The sequence below is a fragment of the Antrostomus carolinensis genome, unplaced genomic scaffold (assembly GCF_000700745.2).
Source record: "Antrostomus carolinensis isolate BGI_N321 unplaced genomic scaffold, ASM70074v2 scaffold24973, whole genome shotgun sequence".
Lineage (NCBI taxonomy): Eukaryota > Metazoa > Chordata > Aves > Caprimulgiformes > Caprimulgidae > Antrostomus > Antrostomus carolinensis.
The window spans coordinates 7,949-26,284 of record NW_010304809.1 but is presented as its reverse complement, the minus strand read 5'-3'; the positions used below and the strand labels follow the sequence as shown (position 1 = coordinate 26,284).

The following is an 18,336-nucleotide window of genomic DNA, read 5'->3' as shown; positions in this document are numbered from 1 at the left end:
CATCAGCTTCTAAAAACTGGTGATAATAAAGCGTAACACCCGCGTTGTAAAAGGAGCTTCTTGTTGGCCACTGTCTATTTGAGCAATAGCTGAATGGCTTATTGATCATATTTCTTCCCCATATGGTTGCACATTTTTTTGGAGCCGAGGTAATTTTGGCTAGATACTTGTTTTGTGGGATTTGGTCCTTTAGATAGCTATCAGGTGTCTTAAGGGCTTAAGTGTAATATCGGTGCAGGGGAAGATGGTGGATTTAAATCATTATGATGATGCTGGTATAACTCAGCCTAGTGAGTTCTCTTATTACATATAAAAAGCCTTTTTCCAGTAGTTTCATAAGAAGTAATTTGAGAGTACATTAAAAAAAAAAACCCAAAACAAACCCAAACCCTCCAAATCCAAGAATATTGTTCTAGAAGAAAAATGGGTTGTTTTGCAGTTCTGTTTGTATGCAGAAATGGGTTTAATTATACTAACTCGAGCTGTTCTGTGTAAACAAATGATTTGTGACTTCATCACCTTGATCCTGAAAGAAATAACAAAAAGTAGTTACCGTGGATGGAAAGGTCTGTTCTGTGCTACTTCATTTAGGCTTCTACTCAGTCTAATGATTTTTATCATGTCTACAGCTCGCTTGCAGCATTGTCTGAAGCTTATTTAAATGAGGGATACATCGTCGGTAGGATAAGGAAAATGGTCTTGCGTACTAGTTTCAGTGCTCCTGTCAGTAAAACAGTGATACAGCAATATTCTGTATTTAAAGCTGTAAGTGCAACAGAGGAATTGATTCTGCCTGGTAATACACTCACAAATTGCTGCCATGTGGAATTCTTCATGAGGAAGTCATCCTGTGTCTTTTGTAGATCATTTATATTGCAAGGAGTCTTGTGACCATTTATTTTTAACTCAGTTGAGTGTTAGTTTACCTTTGTGAAGTGACAGTTTTAATGTCATCCTTTGTTAAATTTTCTTCTGAGGGAAACAGCAGATGATCTAAGAAAAGCTAACTCATTACCTTTTTTTTATTTTTCCAAATTACAGTTTCGTATTTTTTCACAGAATTTGGATTTTCATTGAGTTGTACAAAAGTAGTGGAGGCAAAACACTGAAGCATCTTTGGCAACTAACCAGATACAGTCTGAACATACTGATTTTGTCTGAAGTAAAATTAAATTCAGTGCTTCTAAAGTGACTTAGAGGAACAAAATTTTGGTTTATAGTCACTTCTCTGTCTCTAAGCCTAATACACCTTTTTTTTTAATATCTTGGGGAGGCTTACTTCTTTTTCCTGCATATTTTAATTTGAAGGTTTAAGCCTTCTCAAATATAATTTCTTAACCAGACTGTGTCAGGGGTTTTTTGTTTTGTTTTGGGTTTTGGTTTTTTTGGGTTTTTTTTGGGTGGTTGGTTTTTTTTGTTTTTTTTGGGGTTTTTTTTTTTTTTTTTTGTTTTGTTTGTTTGGTTGGTTTGGTTTTGGGTTTTTTTTTTAGAAGAGAAGGTCATACCATCCTACAGAAGTTGATTTTATAGCTCTTAATTTCAGAGGGTCAGCTATTTGAGGAACAATTTTTAAGCTTCTGGGGACCTTGAAGTTTAAAAAGGGCTCACTTTGGAGCCATGAGAGGAAAATAACAGAGCAAGAAATCTAGGAATCTGTCTTGTATTCTAAATGCAGAACTAAGTGTTAATAAATCTGAATTATAGAGAGTCATCTTGCTGAGTTCAGAAGGGCATTTTGGCAGGATGACTGGCAGGGTTGGGTTCGAGCCTTGTATTGAATGACTCATCACCATTTGGAATATCCAAATAAATTTTATTGGAATTTAATTAGTTTTTCTCCATGTGTCCTGGCAGTAAGAAATATGTGAACCATAAGCGTGCTAATACACTTCTACACAACTGTATTTGCTGTTAATTTTCTCTTTCTGTGGCATAAAATCATCCTCCAGATGGGGAGGGGAAAATAAGAACGTGCCATTGTCTGCTGCCTTCGTGTGTAAAGACCTGCAGGACAAGCCTAAAGGTTTTTCTATTTTAAAATTTAAGACCTGTCTTTGACTTTGACTTTGGAAAAGCAATTAAATGGTTTGTGAGCTAAGTGTGAAAATTGAGTAATGGGGGAAAGAAGGGTTTGTAGTCAGGTTTTTTAATGTTCTACTATTGTTAAAATCTGTTTAACATCAGTGACTAGCATTTTTAAGAGGGTGCCTCTCATCAAAGATTCGCCATGAGTATTTGTAAGACTGAGACCTAATAATGTTCTTCGGAGGTGCTAGAGTATCATCAAAGAAAAACAGAGAAAATTAGAGTTGACAGTCTTTAATTTCTTCTTTTTTAATAGGAAAGCTCTTTTGGGGTGGTTGGGGAAGGTTACAGTATAAAGAGCTAAAAATCCCCAGACAATCCCAGTTTAAAAGGTCTTGGAGGTCACCTCTAATGATGAGGCAATGATGTAATTGGTTTGCATTACATTATTCAAGTCATCATCTTTCTCCTACTCTAGTGTGGAGAAATCACCAGGATGAATTGGGCAGTAGGCTTACATTAAACTGTGAACTCTCATTTTATAAAACTGAAGCAGGATTTACACACCTGGGGTAATTCTGAAGCTGTTTGGCCTTTCCAGGGTTGAAGAAGCTGTGTGTGTCTATGATGGCTTTTCAGTGAAGCTTTTTATTGCTTTTCTCACTGAGCTAACCCAACTGGAGTTTCAGAGTAGGGTAAGAATCTGTCCAAGGGTAATTCACAGCTGATTTAGTTTATGTTCCTGACTGGCTTGTTTCTTTTTCAGATCCCTTGCAGTTGGCAGTAAATCAGGCTACAAATTCTTCTCTCTTTCTTCTGTGGACAAATTAGAGCAGATCTATGAATGCAGTGAGTATCTTCTTTTTTTTTTTTTTAAATTTTATTTTATCCCCTCAGTTGGCTTAATTTGGGAAGAATAAGACATGTTTCATTTTTTCACAGGTGGTTTGAAATTGACATGGGAGGAACCTTAACTGTATGATGAAATATCACACAAATACAAAATAATTGATTGCTGGCAGGGTAAAACTATATATCAGTGTTCTGTATTTAAATTTAGCTGGTATGTTGTGAAACTTGGTAATAGCTATGAGAGGAACTCTTTGCCTTTCTAATTTTATGTCCAATAGCCAGGTTATATAGTAACTGGACATAAAAATAAGAAAAGTAATTCACTGGTGTGAGGGAATGTCTTTTGGGTCTTTATAGTGGATATTGGGGCACACAACCACTAATATATTGTTATCAAATTTAAAAAAAAAAGAACAAAACACAGAGCCTGGATTATCTTTTTCTTTAATCCTAGTATTTGTTGTTAGAAAAATACTTTTAAACATAGTAGCTGCAGGTTTACTCATGCAAAAGAGTGAATAATCCAAATTCCCACAACTTCTCAGTACTGATCACAGTTGAGTAGGGTATGAGATGACATGGAGGGAGGCTTGGAGGAGAAGTGGTATCCTGTTTTGTCAGCAGTTCATTGACTTCCCTTTTTTGAGGTGCTAAGGAGTAAACTATGAATGTTATGCATGAGTATCCTTGCTTTCATATAAACTCCATGTGAACAAATAGTACCAATAGCTATGATGTCAGCATTTATACTGGGATCCTGGTGTATCATGCTACACAGCAGAGTTGTCTTCAGACTCCATTCCCTGAGTGACCTGACCCTCTGGCATTTTAATTTTGAAAATGGTGTGTGATTCAGATCACCTATTATCTGTGGTGACAGCCTGATTCTGTACACATCCAATAGAGAGAAGTAATTGTAGGGTTCAAATTAGGCACCTGTGGTCAGGTTAAATTGTGTTGCAGCTACATCTGCCAGTTTGAGTCATGGTCTGGTTGTACTGGTTAATCGGTGGCTTGGATTCCATTTTATGCCGTTGAGTTTAGGTACCTGACCTCTGTAATATGTTAGGCACTTAGGGTATCTGGCCTGATATCACCCCAGGAGACTCACTGAAGATGACTCCTGTAACACAAGATACTGAATAAACATAGAGAGACTGAACTGAACTTTGTGGGACTGCTTCTTCTAGGTAGTCCTTGAAAGAAAAAGTACAGATTGGATTACGTGCCTTGCTCAAAATCTTGCAATAAACTGATAAAGCAGCTGGGATTAGAATTTAGACCTGCTGATTCCAGTCTTGTCTTCAAACTGTTCTGGGATGCATGTATGGGCTTAACCTGTTTGATTGACATTGTAAGTTTTCTTCCATGAGTGTGAAATGCACAAATACAGAGAGCAGAATGTGAGGGAACATTTAGTAGAAAATGTGGTGCTTTGACCTGTGTAAGCCAGCCTGTCTTGGCCTCTGCTCATAGCATGTGCAGTGTCTGCAGCAACCCTAAATATTTGAGATCTTTGTTTTTTGTATACAGTTAAATAATTTTCAGTCTTGGGTTTGCAAATCATGCCTGTTTAAAACCAGGAATGGGGGGCAGAGGGCTTCCTATGTATTGGGTACCTCCTTTCCACAAGGAAAAGTATCTTGAGGCCTCCCAGACACGTGCCTCTTGCCTCTCCGTTTAATTTAAGCAGGTCAAAAGACTTTGCATTGTTTTGAGTGAGTGCTTTTAAGGACCCTTCCCTCTCTTCTGTAAGATTAATCTGCCAGTTCTTGTGTAGGTGTCTAAAGTAAATGACAAAATATACCCTGGCTGTCCTGTGTTTAGGAGAATGACTGAAAAGGATGGGAGGTTTTTTTTCCTGCTCCCATCACTGACTTCTTCTGTGACTCTGTACAAATCTCCTAACTCCCTGCTCGGTTGATCCCCCTGTAAAAATAAGTATTAGATTGGAAGGTGCTTTAAGGCTTAATGAATGCTTATAATATGCTTCATGTTTGTGGATTAAAAATGGAGTAAAAGCCCAGCTGATGATAATCTAGCCGGTTCTAACCAGCTCTTGTCTGTGATGCTACATGCGTGTGTTTATGAAACTGTAATCTTGTTATGTATTTGCTTGTTCTCCCATCACTGCTGCTACTTGGATCATTTTGCAGTTCTTCTTTTTGTTCTTATTGTATTTTTGAATCTGAGTTTCTGGTAATGCTGACTTGTGTAGTGTAAAGGAGAAAATACACATGGAAAAAAATCTGATTAACAGCATTGCTATAGGTTTTAATTAGTGCTTCTAAACATACAGTTGGTTCAGGTGAGCTGGATGTAGCATGTGCAGTATAGTTGGGTACACTCCTTAGGAAGCATATATGACTTGGCAGCTTTGAAGAGATTTTTATCACTTCTTCCTGTTAGGGGAAGACAAAGGAACAGAGATGCATCCTGTATTTTTCAAGTTAATTTAATTAAAAGACCATCACAAAGCCTTTCTCTAAAGGTAATTGTCTGTGTTATAGCAAGTCTTTATGGTGAGACTGAAGGATTGTCTGTACCTTTTAAGCCTTTTCCTTGTTGAAAGTTTTTTCTGACTGCTTAGTTCTTGATAGAGCTTTTCCCTGTGTGCCTTCCCTGCTGCCTGCAGTTCCCATCGGTGCAGCACAGGACAGCACTTTTTCCATCTGAATCCCTGCTGCTGTTCCTCCTCTGAAATACCAGTTCTCTGCCTGCCTGGGCGAGTAACAAATCCCAGAAGCTCCTTTTCTGCCCCTGAATGGGGAAAGAAGCTGAGCTTGGCCAGGAGCAGGGAGCAGACAGACTTGTGTTTTTGGGGGTCTGTGTGCTGATCTTCTGACTCTTGTAAAAAGGAAGCCATCATTATGAAGGACTCCAGACTCTAGATGGAAAGCTGATAACTTGCACTGTAAGATATTTGAGAATCTTTTATGTTCCTAGTCCGATTCAAGGAACACAGACCTCTGCATTTGAAAGTCTGTGCATGAATTTATTGAAGCAGATTTTTGTATTTCTTTTTCATGTGTTGTATGTGGCATCTGGAAAATGGAGAACAATTCCTTGAAAACAAAGTCGTTGCTAAAATGCATTATCTCTGTTGCAAAAGTGAGGAAATTGAATTTTCAAAGCCTCTGTGAGCTGTTTTGTCTTCTCTGGAAAAGTACCATATTAAATATGAGATTTAGATAAAAGTCAATTATGTTGCAAAGAATATTGAAGATGCTTAGTATAAACCTGCTCCTTTTCTGTAAGAAGGCTGTTTCTCTCTCTTTCTCTCTTGAAATATCGAGCATTAAAATTTTTCTGATCTTTTTATTGAAATAACTGCCCAGAAAAAGCATTTTCAAAGCACACGTGTCACACAGTGATGCTGAGAATGTTGGACAGAACTTTTTTTTCAGGGAACTCCTGTCGTTGGTGATGAGAACCGTGCCAACCAATTATTTAATGTGTCTCTTGGCCAAAACAGAAGCCTTCAGAAATAAGCTTTCTATTTTTTTTTACTGGCAGTTTTACAGTTTGGAATGTGTTAAGCATTGAGCTAATCCAGATACTGACTTCTGAGAAGTTTGGTTGTTTTGATGGATCAAGGCCAAAGACTCGAGTGCTTCTCTTGAATCAGTTCTGTAATGGAAGGGCAGATGTAGCTGGTAGCTGTGGGAAAGCTGCAGAGTGTGGTAAAACTCTTCCCAGCTTTCTCCTGCTGTGAAAACCATGTCTGCTGTGTCTCTGGGGCTTTTGGAGCGGAGCTTCAGGGAATGGGAGGGGGAAACACACATGCCAGGGTGACTGGTGGTGGGACTTGGATTCCTACCAGCTTGATCCAATACTGTGCTATAATCAAATGCTCCGAAAGTGCTTCTTTGCCAGAGATCCTGAACTCTCCTCCCTCCTGCTGTCTTCCCCACGTTTTAAATTGTGACTTGTGTTCCTCCTTTGCCTCCAGTGCTTCCACAGAAGAACACGTGACAAAAGTAACGCTGTTTTATGGCTGTGCATACGTGCTGGGCTTTGGTGATTCCTGTATGAATTGTTTTTAGGGACTGTCAGGTGAAAGATGGTATATGTAAAAAAAAAAAAAAACAACAACAAACCCAACAACAAAAAAACAAACAAAAAACCCCCAAAAAAACTACCCCAAAACCCCCCCCAAAAAATCTGATCAGTGGCTGAAGTGGTCTTACAGCAAATGAGTTTACCAGTTTCTTTGAGTACAGTAATCACTTCATGGAGAGGTGTACAGAAACTCCAGGGTTTTTGGCCATCAAAAACCCTTCCGTGCATAGTGTAGCTTTAAAAAACAGAAAACACACACAAAAAACCTCAAAACCCCCAAACCCTTCCCTTTCCTAGATTTCTGCAGAGAGAAGAGAAGATTGTAAGATTCTGGAATTTGACAATTTTCTATTTTTTTAGATCTCTGTGACTTTTTTCCTGTTGAATTTCAGGCAGGGGGAGCAGGTGCTCTGTTCTGGAGTGTAAATTTGCACGGCACCTGAGGAGTAGCAGGAAATCTTTGTAAATCAGCATTCACTGTGTAGATTCTCTGTTTTAAAAAACCTATCCAGCATCCCACCTTGACTCTGAGCTGCTGTGGCAGAATATTTGTGGTGTTAGACTGTATTTGCTTAGCATTTCCTGTTGATGTGCATCGTTCTTCTCTGAAATCTCCCTCTCTGTTCTCCCCTCACTGTGATTCCTCAGCTGACACAGAAGATGTGTGCATTGTGGAGAGGCTGTTCTCCAGTAGTCTGGTGGCCATAGTTAGCCTTAAAGCTCCACGCAAGCTGAAGGTTTGTCACTTTAAGAAGGGGACAGAGATTTGCAACTACAGTTACTCCAACACCATCTTGGCTGTCAAACTCAACAGACAGGTGAGTAGGAATTTTGACTCGGTGAAAACACGGGAAGGGATTGTGGGTTTTACTCTGGCACTTCCTCTGCTGATTGATGTATTTTCCTTTGGGGACAGAATTGCTATTTGAAATTCACTTGTACTTTTCCAACTGTAGCTTCTGTATGGCATCTCAGTTCTTATATTTGGCTAAGTACTTTTGGTTCTGTGTTTATATACATACTTAGGAAAATGCCCTGAGTAAGCTGGGCACGCTTTGAGTAGGAGGTTGGACTAGAGACCTCCTGAGGTCCCTCCCAATGTGGATTATCCTGTGATCCTAAATATGAAATTGTGTGAAACTGACAATTTCTGTTCAGGCTTAAACTTAAAGTTGCTATCTATTCACTTTTTATGTTTTTAAATATAGTTTGCTGAATTCTTTTTAAACAAAATAAAATAGAAAATTAAAAAAAAAAAATCACTGAACTGGTGAGATTTCTGAGTTAAGTACCTGGAACCATAGTTTGCTGTATTACTAAATCATTAGTAATTAGACTCTTCTGCAAATACAGACTTCTCTGTTTTCAAGCAGTTCATTCAAAGTAGAGAGAATGGCATCTGAAGGGGAAAGTCTTAGTGTCAGTCCCTGCCCCTAAAAATCAGGGGGGATTTTTGTCTGGGAGGATGGGATTCCTGTTTAAAATCATAAGGGAAACAGTGGCTAATTTGATTTGTGGCAGTGAGGTAGCAATAATTTAATAAGATCTTGTTAGCAATCCAGATGTAGTCTATGAAAGTGTAAATGAGATATTGAAGAACTTAGTTTGGTTGGTTTTTGTTTGGTTGGTTTGGTTTGTTTTTTTAAAAAAGCCCCTCAAATGATTATGAGTAACTGTTAGGCTCTATAAATGGTTAAAAAAGTCTTGTATGGGTTTTTTTTTCTGTTTACCAAAGCAGAAAATTATTTCCACAGGTGAATTGGCCTCTTGAGGGGGGTAAATCCATAAGGGCAGGTACAGAATAAGTAGTAAATAGCTTTTTAAATGAAGGTTTCTGGCTTGTTGACTTAAACTAGTAATGTAAATAATTTTCATTTAAATCAATTTGCACTAGCGTGGTTGAGAGAAGTCAAGTTCACTGGTCAGTTCAAGTGACCGAGTGTAGTATTGCGCTGTTGAAGCCTTGTCAAGAGGTGTATCTTGTGTATCTTCTATCAGACTCTTATTTCTTCCCATCAGGTGGGTACAACCTTTTCTCTATCGGAAGGTACCTACTGCATTTTTGGATACAATTTTTCTTTAGGATTAATAACTTAATATAAACTTCATTTTGATATGAGCATTTCATCCTCTTTCCCATGTCTAGAGGCTGATAGTATGTCTGGAAGAGTCTCTTTATATACACAACATACGAGACATGAAGGTATTACATACAATCAGGGAGACACCTCCCAATCCTGCAGGTGAGTATGTTGTTAGAAGCTGGCATAGCTCTGAAAAGTGAATTCTGTGTCAATGTAAATTAATTCCACTTTTAAATAAAAGTAACAATTAAATACACAAATGTTATCTTAGAGCCTACCTATCCAATCCAGGTGAGGTTTTTGAGAGCAAATAGCAGGGTCTCCCTTAAGCTGCATCTTCCCAGTATTTTAGTTTCCTAGAGGGGATGTATTGAAATGTTAGAAAGAAGTAATAGAGATACAAACTGGATTTTGCCAGCACTTGGTATAGTTAAAGGCTTTGTCAGGTTAACACTTAAGTTATTGTAGCTCTATTGGTGTGCTTCCTTTTCTACTTTATATTAAACTTTAAATTATGTTAAAGAGTTGAATATGTTGCAGGTTGACTCTGAGATTACTCCTCTTTGCTCTGTTTCTTTTGATACCTCGCAAGGATAACTTGAGTTATCTTTGTAATATTCAGATGTTGAACTGGAAAGTTTTGCTGCATAAGTTTTAGAACTTTGCCTCTTTCTAATTCTGTTTCTTCATCCCTTCTAGGGTTATGTGCTTTATCAATAAACAATGATAACTGCTACCTGGCCTATCCAGGAAGTGCAACTATTGGAGAAGTACAAGTCTTTGACACCATCAATCTGGTAAGGATCTCTGTGAATGCTGCTTCCACTTCTAGAGATGCAGTTTTTGGAAATGACTTAACTTGCTCAGGCACTCACTTAGGTTCCTCCATGTCAGTTTGCATTATCTCTTATAGCCAGTCTTCTCAGAATACTGGCCAAGAAAATACAGGCACTAGTATTAGATTTGATGAGTAGAGTTGGGCAAATGGGTGGAGCAAAGTAATTTCAGTTTGAATTGTCTTTTAAGTGTCCTTCTACTGCTTGTACTCCTTATGCCTGTGCTTCAGTGATAATTTTATGTACTTAGTAGTTGCTGAAACAAATACTGAAGCTGTTGTCCATAAAGTAAGACCCATATTTGCTTTAAATGCTCTTGAATATCCAGCCTTAAGCTGCAAACATGTAGCTTTTAACTTGTACTGTACTAAGGTTGTATTTTATTGATTCACTCCTGCAGAGAGCTGCTAATATGATCCCAGCTCATGATAGTCCCTTGGCTGCTTTGGCATTTGACGCAAGTGGCACTAAACTTGCCACTGCATCAGAAAAGGTAAGGTGGCTTTTTATTGACTTGCCAACAGTGATAAAGATGAAATTTGTTTGTGTTCTAAGTAAATTTAAGCATGCACAATTCCATGTGCCAAAAAAAGGCTTACAGTTGTAATGGCAAATCTAATTTAAGAATTGTTAATGATATTTGACACAATTTCCGTGATATGAAATGATGGATAATAAAGTTATTTAAATAAACGCATTTTAATCTGTCTTTAATCAGGGTGATCCTGTGTTTTTCCCTTTAGTTCAGGATACTTATTAGAAATTATTTGTCTTGATGCTGTCTTCTTAATGAAAACAGGACAGTTAAAGATTGAATAGAGAAGAGTCTTGCCAGTCTTTGGCACATGAAGACAAATTGTCCATCTAAATTGTATAAATTAGGAAGTCTGAAGCCTCTGCCCTTTGAGTAATAATCTTATATAAAGGTGTAACTGATTGCATCTGATAAAGGCACAAAGACATCCCGGTGACTGTACTTGTAGTACTTGTCTAGTGTGGTCATTTTTGTGATCAAATATGATAGAAAGGGTTGTTCTTGATGCATAGCTTGTTCTCTGCAGTAGTAGCTCCCACCTCTTGTTGTTTCTCTACTCTTCAAACACATCCTATGAACAAGCTCCATAAATACTTTGTGCTAGTTGTGTTTATGCAGTGTGCATAAACAGCAATAAGTTAACAGTGAAATGGTTTGCTCCTTGGAGTTGTACTCTGCTCACTAGGGCTAATGCACAGTGAATGAACTTGAAGTGTAAAAATGTTTGGTTTTGTTTTGTTGTTTGTTTTTTTTTTTCTTTGCAGGGGACAGTAATAAGAGTGTTTTCCATTCCAGAGGGACAGAAACTCTTTGAATTCCGAAGGGGAGTGAAGAGGTAAAGTTCAACTGGGCTAATTATCTGAAGCTCATTCCCTTCAGTAGATCTCTAGTATGTTCTGCAGTTGAGCTGCATCCTGATTTTTGCCAGTTTTTGTCTTCATTCATCCCTGCCTGTATGCTTAAAACAGTTCCAGCTTGAATATCTTCCAATTTTACTCTTTTGGACTTGACTGTTCTACAAATCAATCCTGTCAGAATTGTACTCCCTCTTGCCTTTTAAAAATGTATTGGTCAGGGAACTTGTTTAAAGTGGGTCACCTTTTGTAAGATATATTGTATTCTTATGGCAATTGGAGGCAGTACCTCTAATACTCTCACTCTCTTCTAAATCCTTCCACTGCTGTGATCATTGATAGCCACTGTGAAATGGTACTGTGATTTGTGGTAGTCGTAACTCATAGTTCTACTATACTTTACACTGAGGTAAGACCGAGTTCAGATTGTTACTAATTGACCCTCATATCTGGTATACATCAGAACTGAACATCATTAATGGGGATCTTGCTCTGGAAGTGCTTAAAGAAGGTACCAGAGAACTCAAAATACTTATTATGGAAATGTTCTTTTTTCTTATTTGCAAAGCAGTGGTGACTGAGAAATCTAGAAATCTGCTTAATTATTAATAAAACCAAATACTTTGGCTTAATTGCAAGTCGCCTGCAATCAGTGACAGGAGAAGAAGAGCAGGTGAGTCTACCGTGCAGCCACAGTTCTTCCCAGCTCTCACAGTACAGCTTGTGTGAACATTATGGGACTCCTTAGTGGTGAATGTGCAGAAAGACTCCTACCTACCAAAATGGAGAAGTAATATTCTCATTTAAGTCAGTTCCCATGAGTTACTTAACACCAGCTTTCTTCTTACACCAGTTGCTACAGTACTAGACTGTCAAAAATAATGCTTCATTGTTTTTCCTTTTTTTTTTTTTTTCCCCTAGGTGTGTGAGCATCTGCTCGTTGGCTTTCAGCATGGATGGCATGTTTCTGTCTGCATCCAGTAACACAGAGACGGTGCATATCTTCAAACTTGAGACTGTGAAAGAAAAGTAGGTTTCAGAGGTGCCTTAGATTGTTCAAGGGAAGGACTTTAAAATTGGTTATACTCCACAGGATGAGCTCTCCAAAAGGAGGACAGACTTCTTTAGAACACTTCTGTAAAGTAAAGAAGTCACTTATGAATCAGCAACTGTAGCTGAGCTGTGTACTGTTCTCCCAGGGATCAGAAAAGGTATTTCTGCCAAAGAGAATTTGGCCATCCTTGGCAGAGGAACGTGGAGCAGTTTTAACATTTTAGTTACATTTGTGTTTCACCTCTTCTGACATCCATATGGGAAGAGTTATTGCAGCAATGCATTCCAGCTGCCTATAGGGCTTTAAAAGGCACCAAGTTGTAAAATGTTCCTATTTATGATTTGAGAGGACAGTCTTTCTTACATTTCTGTGGAGGTTGTTGTAAACAGTTATTTGCTTAGTGATAAACAGGTGAATAAAATGTTGAAGTGTAGCACTTTCCAGGAAATCTTGCTCTTGTATAATCAACCTTATGAAATGGCAGTTTTGTAAGCAGAAGTATCAGTTTACAATCAAACATGATTAAATAACAGGCTGAGGGTATTGCAGGACACATCGTGCCCTGTAGCATAAACGAAGTGGATTAGAGTTGTCAAGGGTGTTAGTTATTTCTGAAGAGAAACAAATAACTGCTTAATATTTTTTAAAAATAAGATGATGTTTCGAGGTGTTTACGCACCTTTCTCTCTGGTATGAAGGCAAAGTCGATCACTTTTTGTCTTCTGCCTTGTAGACCTCAGGAAGAGCCTACAACCTGGACAGGTTACTTTGGAAAAGTGCTGATGGCCTCCACAAGCTATCTGCCCTCTCAAGTAACAGAAATGTTCAACCAGGGTAGAGCCTTCGCTACAGTCCGCCTGCCGTTCTGTGGGCACAAAAACATCTGTGCACTTGCCACGTAAGTAAGAGAAATTGAGCCTGGATTCATCACCCACTGGGTTGCCACGTTGGGCTGTGGAGAGGCTGATGCTGTCAAACATAACCTCATCTCCAGCAGAGCAGGTAGCTCACAGAGCAGTGGATCACCTCTAATCATTTCAAAGCCTCTTCCAGTTTAAGAGCAGTGTGTTATAGCCAACACCACACGGTCTTGTGAGGGGGGAGGAGGGAAAGTCATCATATTTGGATGAGAATAGACTATTTCAAAGTGTTGCCTAAATCACAGAATTGCCTCGATTGGAAAAGACCTTTAAGATCATTGAGTCCAATCATTAACCTCACACTGACAGGTCCCTGACTAAACCATGTCCCTAAGCACTATGTTTCTCTTAATTTTGAAAGAAAAATATGGAGAACAGACCCATGGGTTTATGGCATTTGCTTTTGTTAGTGCTAAGGGGACTGATACTGTGTGTTGTGTTAGTGAACTGCAAAATTAGGCAATCCAGAGTAACCATTAAAGAAGTCTTTGAAAGCAAGTTTGTGTTATTCTTGTCTCTAAAACAGCATAGCATTCATTAAAGTTAATTTTGAGGATTAAATCTAATCTTTATTCTGTCTTCACCAAAGGCAGGTCCCACTTGGCACAGCTACCAAAGCAATAAGCTGAGTGGTAGTAAACTTGGGGGGGGTTATAGTTTTTTTTATGCTAAATTGACTTTATGTCTGTACTCTCAAAGCACCCTTTAAGCAGTAATTAAGCTTTGTAACATTTCTGAAATAAGTAAATACTTCCCGTTAGAATATTTGTCTGTGGAGTTGCACAAAGCTTGATAACAGGATGGCAACTTATATATGACCAGTAAAACAGATTCAGAAGTTCCTTCATTCCTGTGGCATCCCATTAGCCCCAAAATGTGGTTGTGCCTTATTTTTTTTACACACAGTTCTTTCCTAGGTGCTCTAACTGTTAACAGTGTTCCCTGTCTAGAAGCAACAGTGTGGAAAATGCCTCAGAATCACGGGAGGGGAGGAGAGTGTGCTGATACAAAACTTAAGTTCTTATTAATCTGTTGCTCTCCCCTAAACCTTTCTAGAATCCAGAAGATCCCTCGTTTACTGGTGGGAGCTGCTGATGGGTATCTCTACATGTACAACCTAGACCCCCAAGAAGGAGGAGAGTGCACACTAATGAAGCAGCACAAGTAAGCCCACGTTACCTCAGGACTGTCATATTTTATTTCTTCACAAAATCCAGTTTGTCCTTAAACTTAGTTCTGTTCTGCAAAAGTCTTAACTTAGAACAGCTCATTTCTTTAATCTTTTTCCAGACCTCTGACGTGAATGTGTAACTTCAGAATCCCCCTGTGCCTTCCTTCTTGGTATCTGCTACACTAAGCACCACTTTACCAGGAGTAAATTAACACTGTCCGATTGCAGTGAAGGATCAATCACTGTTAACTGTGTGATCCTGTTTCCTCTTACTTGGCCGTTTGTGTTGAGTTACTTAAACAAGAACTTGAAACGTCTGACACCATCCTCTTCATCAATAAATAAAGCAGTTACAGAGAGGAGAATGAGATGTTACTCTGTTGCTTCAGAGAGGAATCTGGCCTACAAAATTATCTGTATTTTCTTCCAGTGTCCTTACTGAACTTCCTTGCATATAGGCCAGCCAACTAATGTTCTGTAGCAGTACTACAGAACACTTCAGGCCAGCCAACTAATGTTCTGTAGCAGTACTACAGAACACTTCAGGAAAATATGACAAGGCATTGTTATTTCTTAGTAAGATTTGGCAGGAAAAGCTGGAGTAATATAGTTGGATTACTTACATGATCAGTTGTAGAATTAAAGCCAGTAACTCATGATGATCATTCAGATTTGCAGCTTTGGTCCATTATAATACTGATCAAAAAATCATGTATTTGAATGTTTTAAGGTATGACCTCAGATATCACTTGTAGATTAAGTATCATAGAGGGAAGCTTTTATCAAGTTACTCTCTGAAATGCTCTGGTACCTCGCTAAAGGTTTTTCTAGTACACATGTATGAAGCAACCACTTCTGTTGTGGACAGAGCTCAAGACAATCTGTAATATTGCTGATCTGCATGGCTGCTATTTTTTTTAATCATGCACTCTTGGTTTGAGTCTCTTTTTCCTAGCACCAGCTACTAGGATCTAGATCCTGATGACGTGTCAGAGGCAAACATGTCACTGATGTGTCTTCAGTGTTAAATATGATGTATTATCAGGCTTGGAGGGACCAAGTTCCTCCTGTTGCTTGTGTATACTTATTATTCTTGCACGTCTCATGAGATATTCTTGTGTAGCTGTCAACTCAAGCTGTATCATGCTCAGGTAGATCTCCTCTCCAGCTAACCTCTCTCTGCTTGGTAGGCTTGATGGCAGTATGGAGCCAGCCAACGAAATTCTAGAGTCTGCATCCCATGACCGGCCGTTGGTAGCGCAGACATACAGTGCCGCTGTGACTAAAGGTACATATGTGCCTTCCTCACCCACAAGGCATGGTAAGGAGAAGGCTGAAAATGGGGCAGAGAGCACCTCTGTGTATTGCTTCATTCTAGATGGCTGCGTCAGCTCATCTACTTCAACACCAAGCTTTTCATAACTGCACGTGTGATGTGGAGCATTGGTGAGCTTTTTTGGAAAGAGCACTTGTGATGTACCGTAGCCTCCTGTAGATGGATCACTCATCTTTGCTACTTTCTGGGTAGAACTTTGACTCAAATTGGGGTTGATTACTGTAGTCGTAGTTGCAGTACTTGCCAATTGGTTCTTGAGATGCTCTAACACAATTATTAGTTCTGCATCCAGATCTCATGCAAAGCATCTGAATTACAGCCCACCCATCCCCCCCTTTTTATTTTAACAAGGTTGATAAGTGCCCCTATCATTCCTTTATGGGAATGGTGACATTTTAGTCTGATTTGCTGCTCTGTTAAGTTGAAAGGATGAGAGTTTGGTTAATGCTGCAGCTCTCCAAATGGAGCTTGTACCATCTTTGTATGGCCCTCAGGTCAGTGCTTCGACTGCAGAGGGAGGGCAGTGTCCATGTATAGCATCAATACTGCAGTTGCAGCTGTAATGCGTGGGTGGAGATTAAGAAAAACATCAGCCTGCCCAAAGCAGGAATACTCATTGCATACACAGAGTAGTTTAATTTTGATAATAAACTGCTCTTGGCTTGGAGATACACAGTCGTGATAAAAGAAAACATAGGGTGGCAGTGAAACTGTTGCAAGTAATGTCTGGTACTCCAGCTGTCATCGTTGACTTTGAATCCAAGCCTTAGTTTGTGCTGCTGATCTTCCAACTACTTGTTCCTTTCTCTCCAGCCTATACGGATGACCTGGGTGCTGTGGGTGGAGTATGCCTGGAAGATGAAACCAACTCACTTAGATTGGATGAAGACAGTGAGCATCCTCCCATGATCCTTCGGACAGACTAAACTTTGACCTGTGAACTCACTCCTGAAGCAGAGAACACTGGCTTGATGTTTCTTGAGGAATCTCGTGTTATGCTGCTATGAACTTTGACATGAGTTGGGAGAGAGGATGACAGACTCTTACAGTTTTAAGTCGTAGCTGTAGTTCTAATTCTATACAATTGGAAAAATATATGGTTTTCAATTCAGTGGCTTTTAATCTTGCTTATCTATTTTAGCTGTGTTTATTTTTTTTGTTGCCAAAACCTGCTGTTTGTGCAGCCCTCAGAGCCTACTAGCTTTGCATGCATTCATGTGCCAAGCAAGCATAGGAGGGGGAGAGAGAGAGAAGCCACTTTATAACAAACCCAAGTTTGTATTTTTTTTATATATGTATATAATATTTAGCTTATATAAGGAAGGAGTAGAAAAGTGGTTCTGGAAGCTGAGACTAGTTCTGCACTGACAAAGGTCCAAATGGTTTCCTGTGCATGGGCTTGCAGGCATACCTAGTGACTGACATGCAACCTTTCAAATGCAATGGCCTGGTTTTTTGGGTTCTCCCTCCCCTTTCCTGGACCATTTTGTTAATTAAAATTCCTTCTGAATGTTGTGTATTTGTGGGACTGTTCTGTTTGTTGGGATGGAAACCTGGAAGTGTTTCCCTGCATAAGGATATAGAATATAGAAAGTGCCTTTACAGGGAAGGAAAGAAATTGCTGCAGGAAGAAAGAAAATGAAGGAGGAATTGCTAGAGACTGTTTGTACACCTTTAGTACTCGGGTGTCTACAGCCCATAGTGGCTGATAAGCTAGTGGTTTGTTGGGGTTTTTTTTTCAGAGAAGACTTGAAATGCACTTTCTTTCTCTTCCATAGATTGACTTATTTCCTTGGCAGAGTAGCAATAACTTTTTTTTTTATATACTTTAAATTATCCAAAGCAAGGATTCTGTCAGGCTGGATGGAAGTCCCTGTAGAGTGTGGCAGCCCCACTCTTTAAACAGCCTTAAGGTTTTCACCTGGAAGGCATAGCTCTCAATTCTTGCTTCTCTTCAGTCTGTGGCAAAGTGTACTGCTCTAATAGTGAAGGTTCATGATTATTTTTTTTCCAGATACTCATGTAAATATAAGTGATTTTGAAAGATTAATTTCCTGCTGGGTTCTCTTTTGCTAGATAACAGTGCTTTTTTTGGTTGGTTGGTTTTGGTTTTTTTTAATTTCCCCTTTCATCAGAGTAACTCTTGTGATACACTCCAAGGACTGGTTGTCTCTTTGGCAGTTTTGGAATAAATCTTTAACTGCCATGACCCTGGCTAGGGCTTTCCAAGGCTGAGCAGTGCTGCAGACTATTTTTAGGGTTGTAATGTGCCTTCTCTTAAGTCTTGGATAACAGTTAGTGAACGAGTGATTAGCAAAGTACTTGGTGAGTATTACTTTCCTTTGCCAAAAAGAGCCCGCTTTGCCTTCTCCATAGCAATGTGGGTTGCTTCCTTTCCCTCTACTGGCTGCTTGCAAAGAAATAAAAATAAAAACAGACAAGGAAATTGCAGATCTTGAGAGGAGAGCAGAAGCTGAGTATTCCAGCTACGTGTGAACTCCCTACCACAACTAGGCAGTGATGAGCTTTTAGGATTTGGTACTGTTAACAAGTCTTCTCAAGCGATAGCAGGCGGTGGTCTTTGTCCCCAAAGCCCTGTGTGGGCAG

General features: G+C 39.1%; 1 protein-coding gene across 2 annotated transcripts; it reads left to right on the top strand.

Moving 5' to 3' along the window:
- The first annotated feature begins 2,794 nt into the window (after nucleotides 1-2,794).
- WIPI2 (WD repeat domain, phosphoinositide interacting 2) lies at nucleotides 2,795-17,248 on the top strand. 2 transcript variants are annotated; one of them, XM_010164596.2, is made up of 11 exons: nucleotides 2,795-2,874; nucleotides 7,588-7,757; nucleotides 9,086-9,182; nucleotides 9,723-9,820; nucleotides 10,260-10,352; nucleotides 11,159-11,229; nucleotides 12,170-12,277; nucleotides 13,036-13,200; nucleotides 14,279-14,386; nucleotides 15,584-15,681; nucleotides 16,543-17,248. In XM_010164596.2, exons 3-11 carry the CDS (start codon nucleotides 9,137-9,139, stop codon nucleotides 16,653-16,655), a joined length of 900 nt encoding a protein of 299 aa, XP_010162898.2. In that variant the 5' UTR covers nucleotides 2,795-2,874; nucleotides 7,588-7,757; nucleotides 9,086-9,136; the 3' UTR covers nucleotides 16,656-17,248. The 2 variants fall into 2 exon arrangements, with proteins under 2 accessions (XP_010162898.2, XP_028940013.1); XM_029084180.1 differs by having other exon boundaries at nucleotides 15,584-15,714.
- Nucleotides 17,249-18,336: the final 1,088 nt, after the last annotated feature.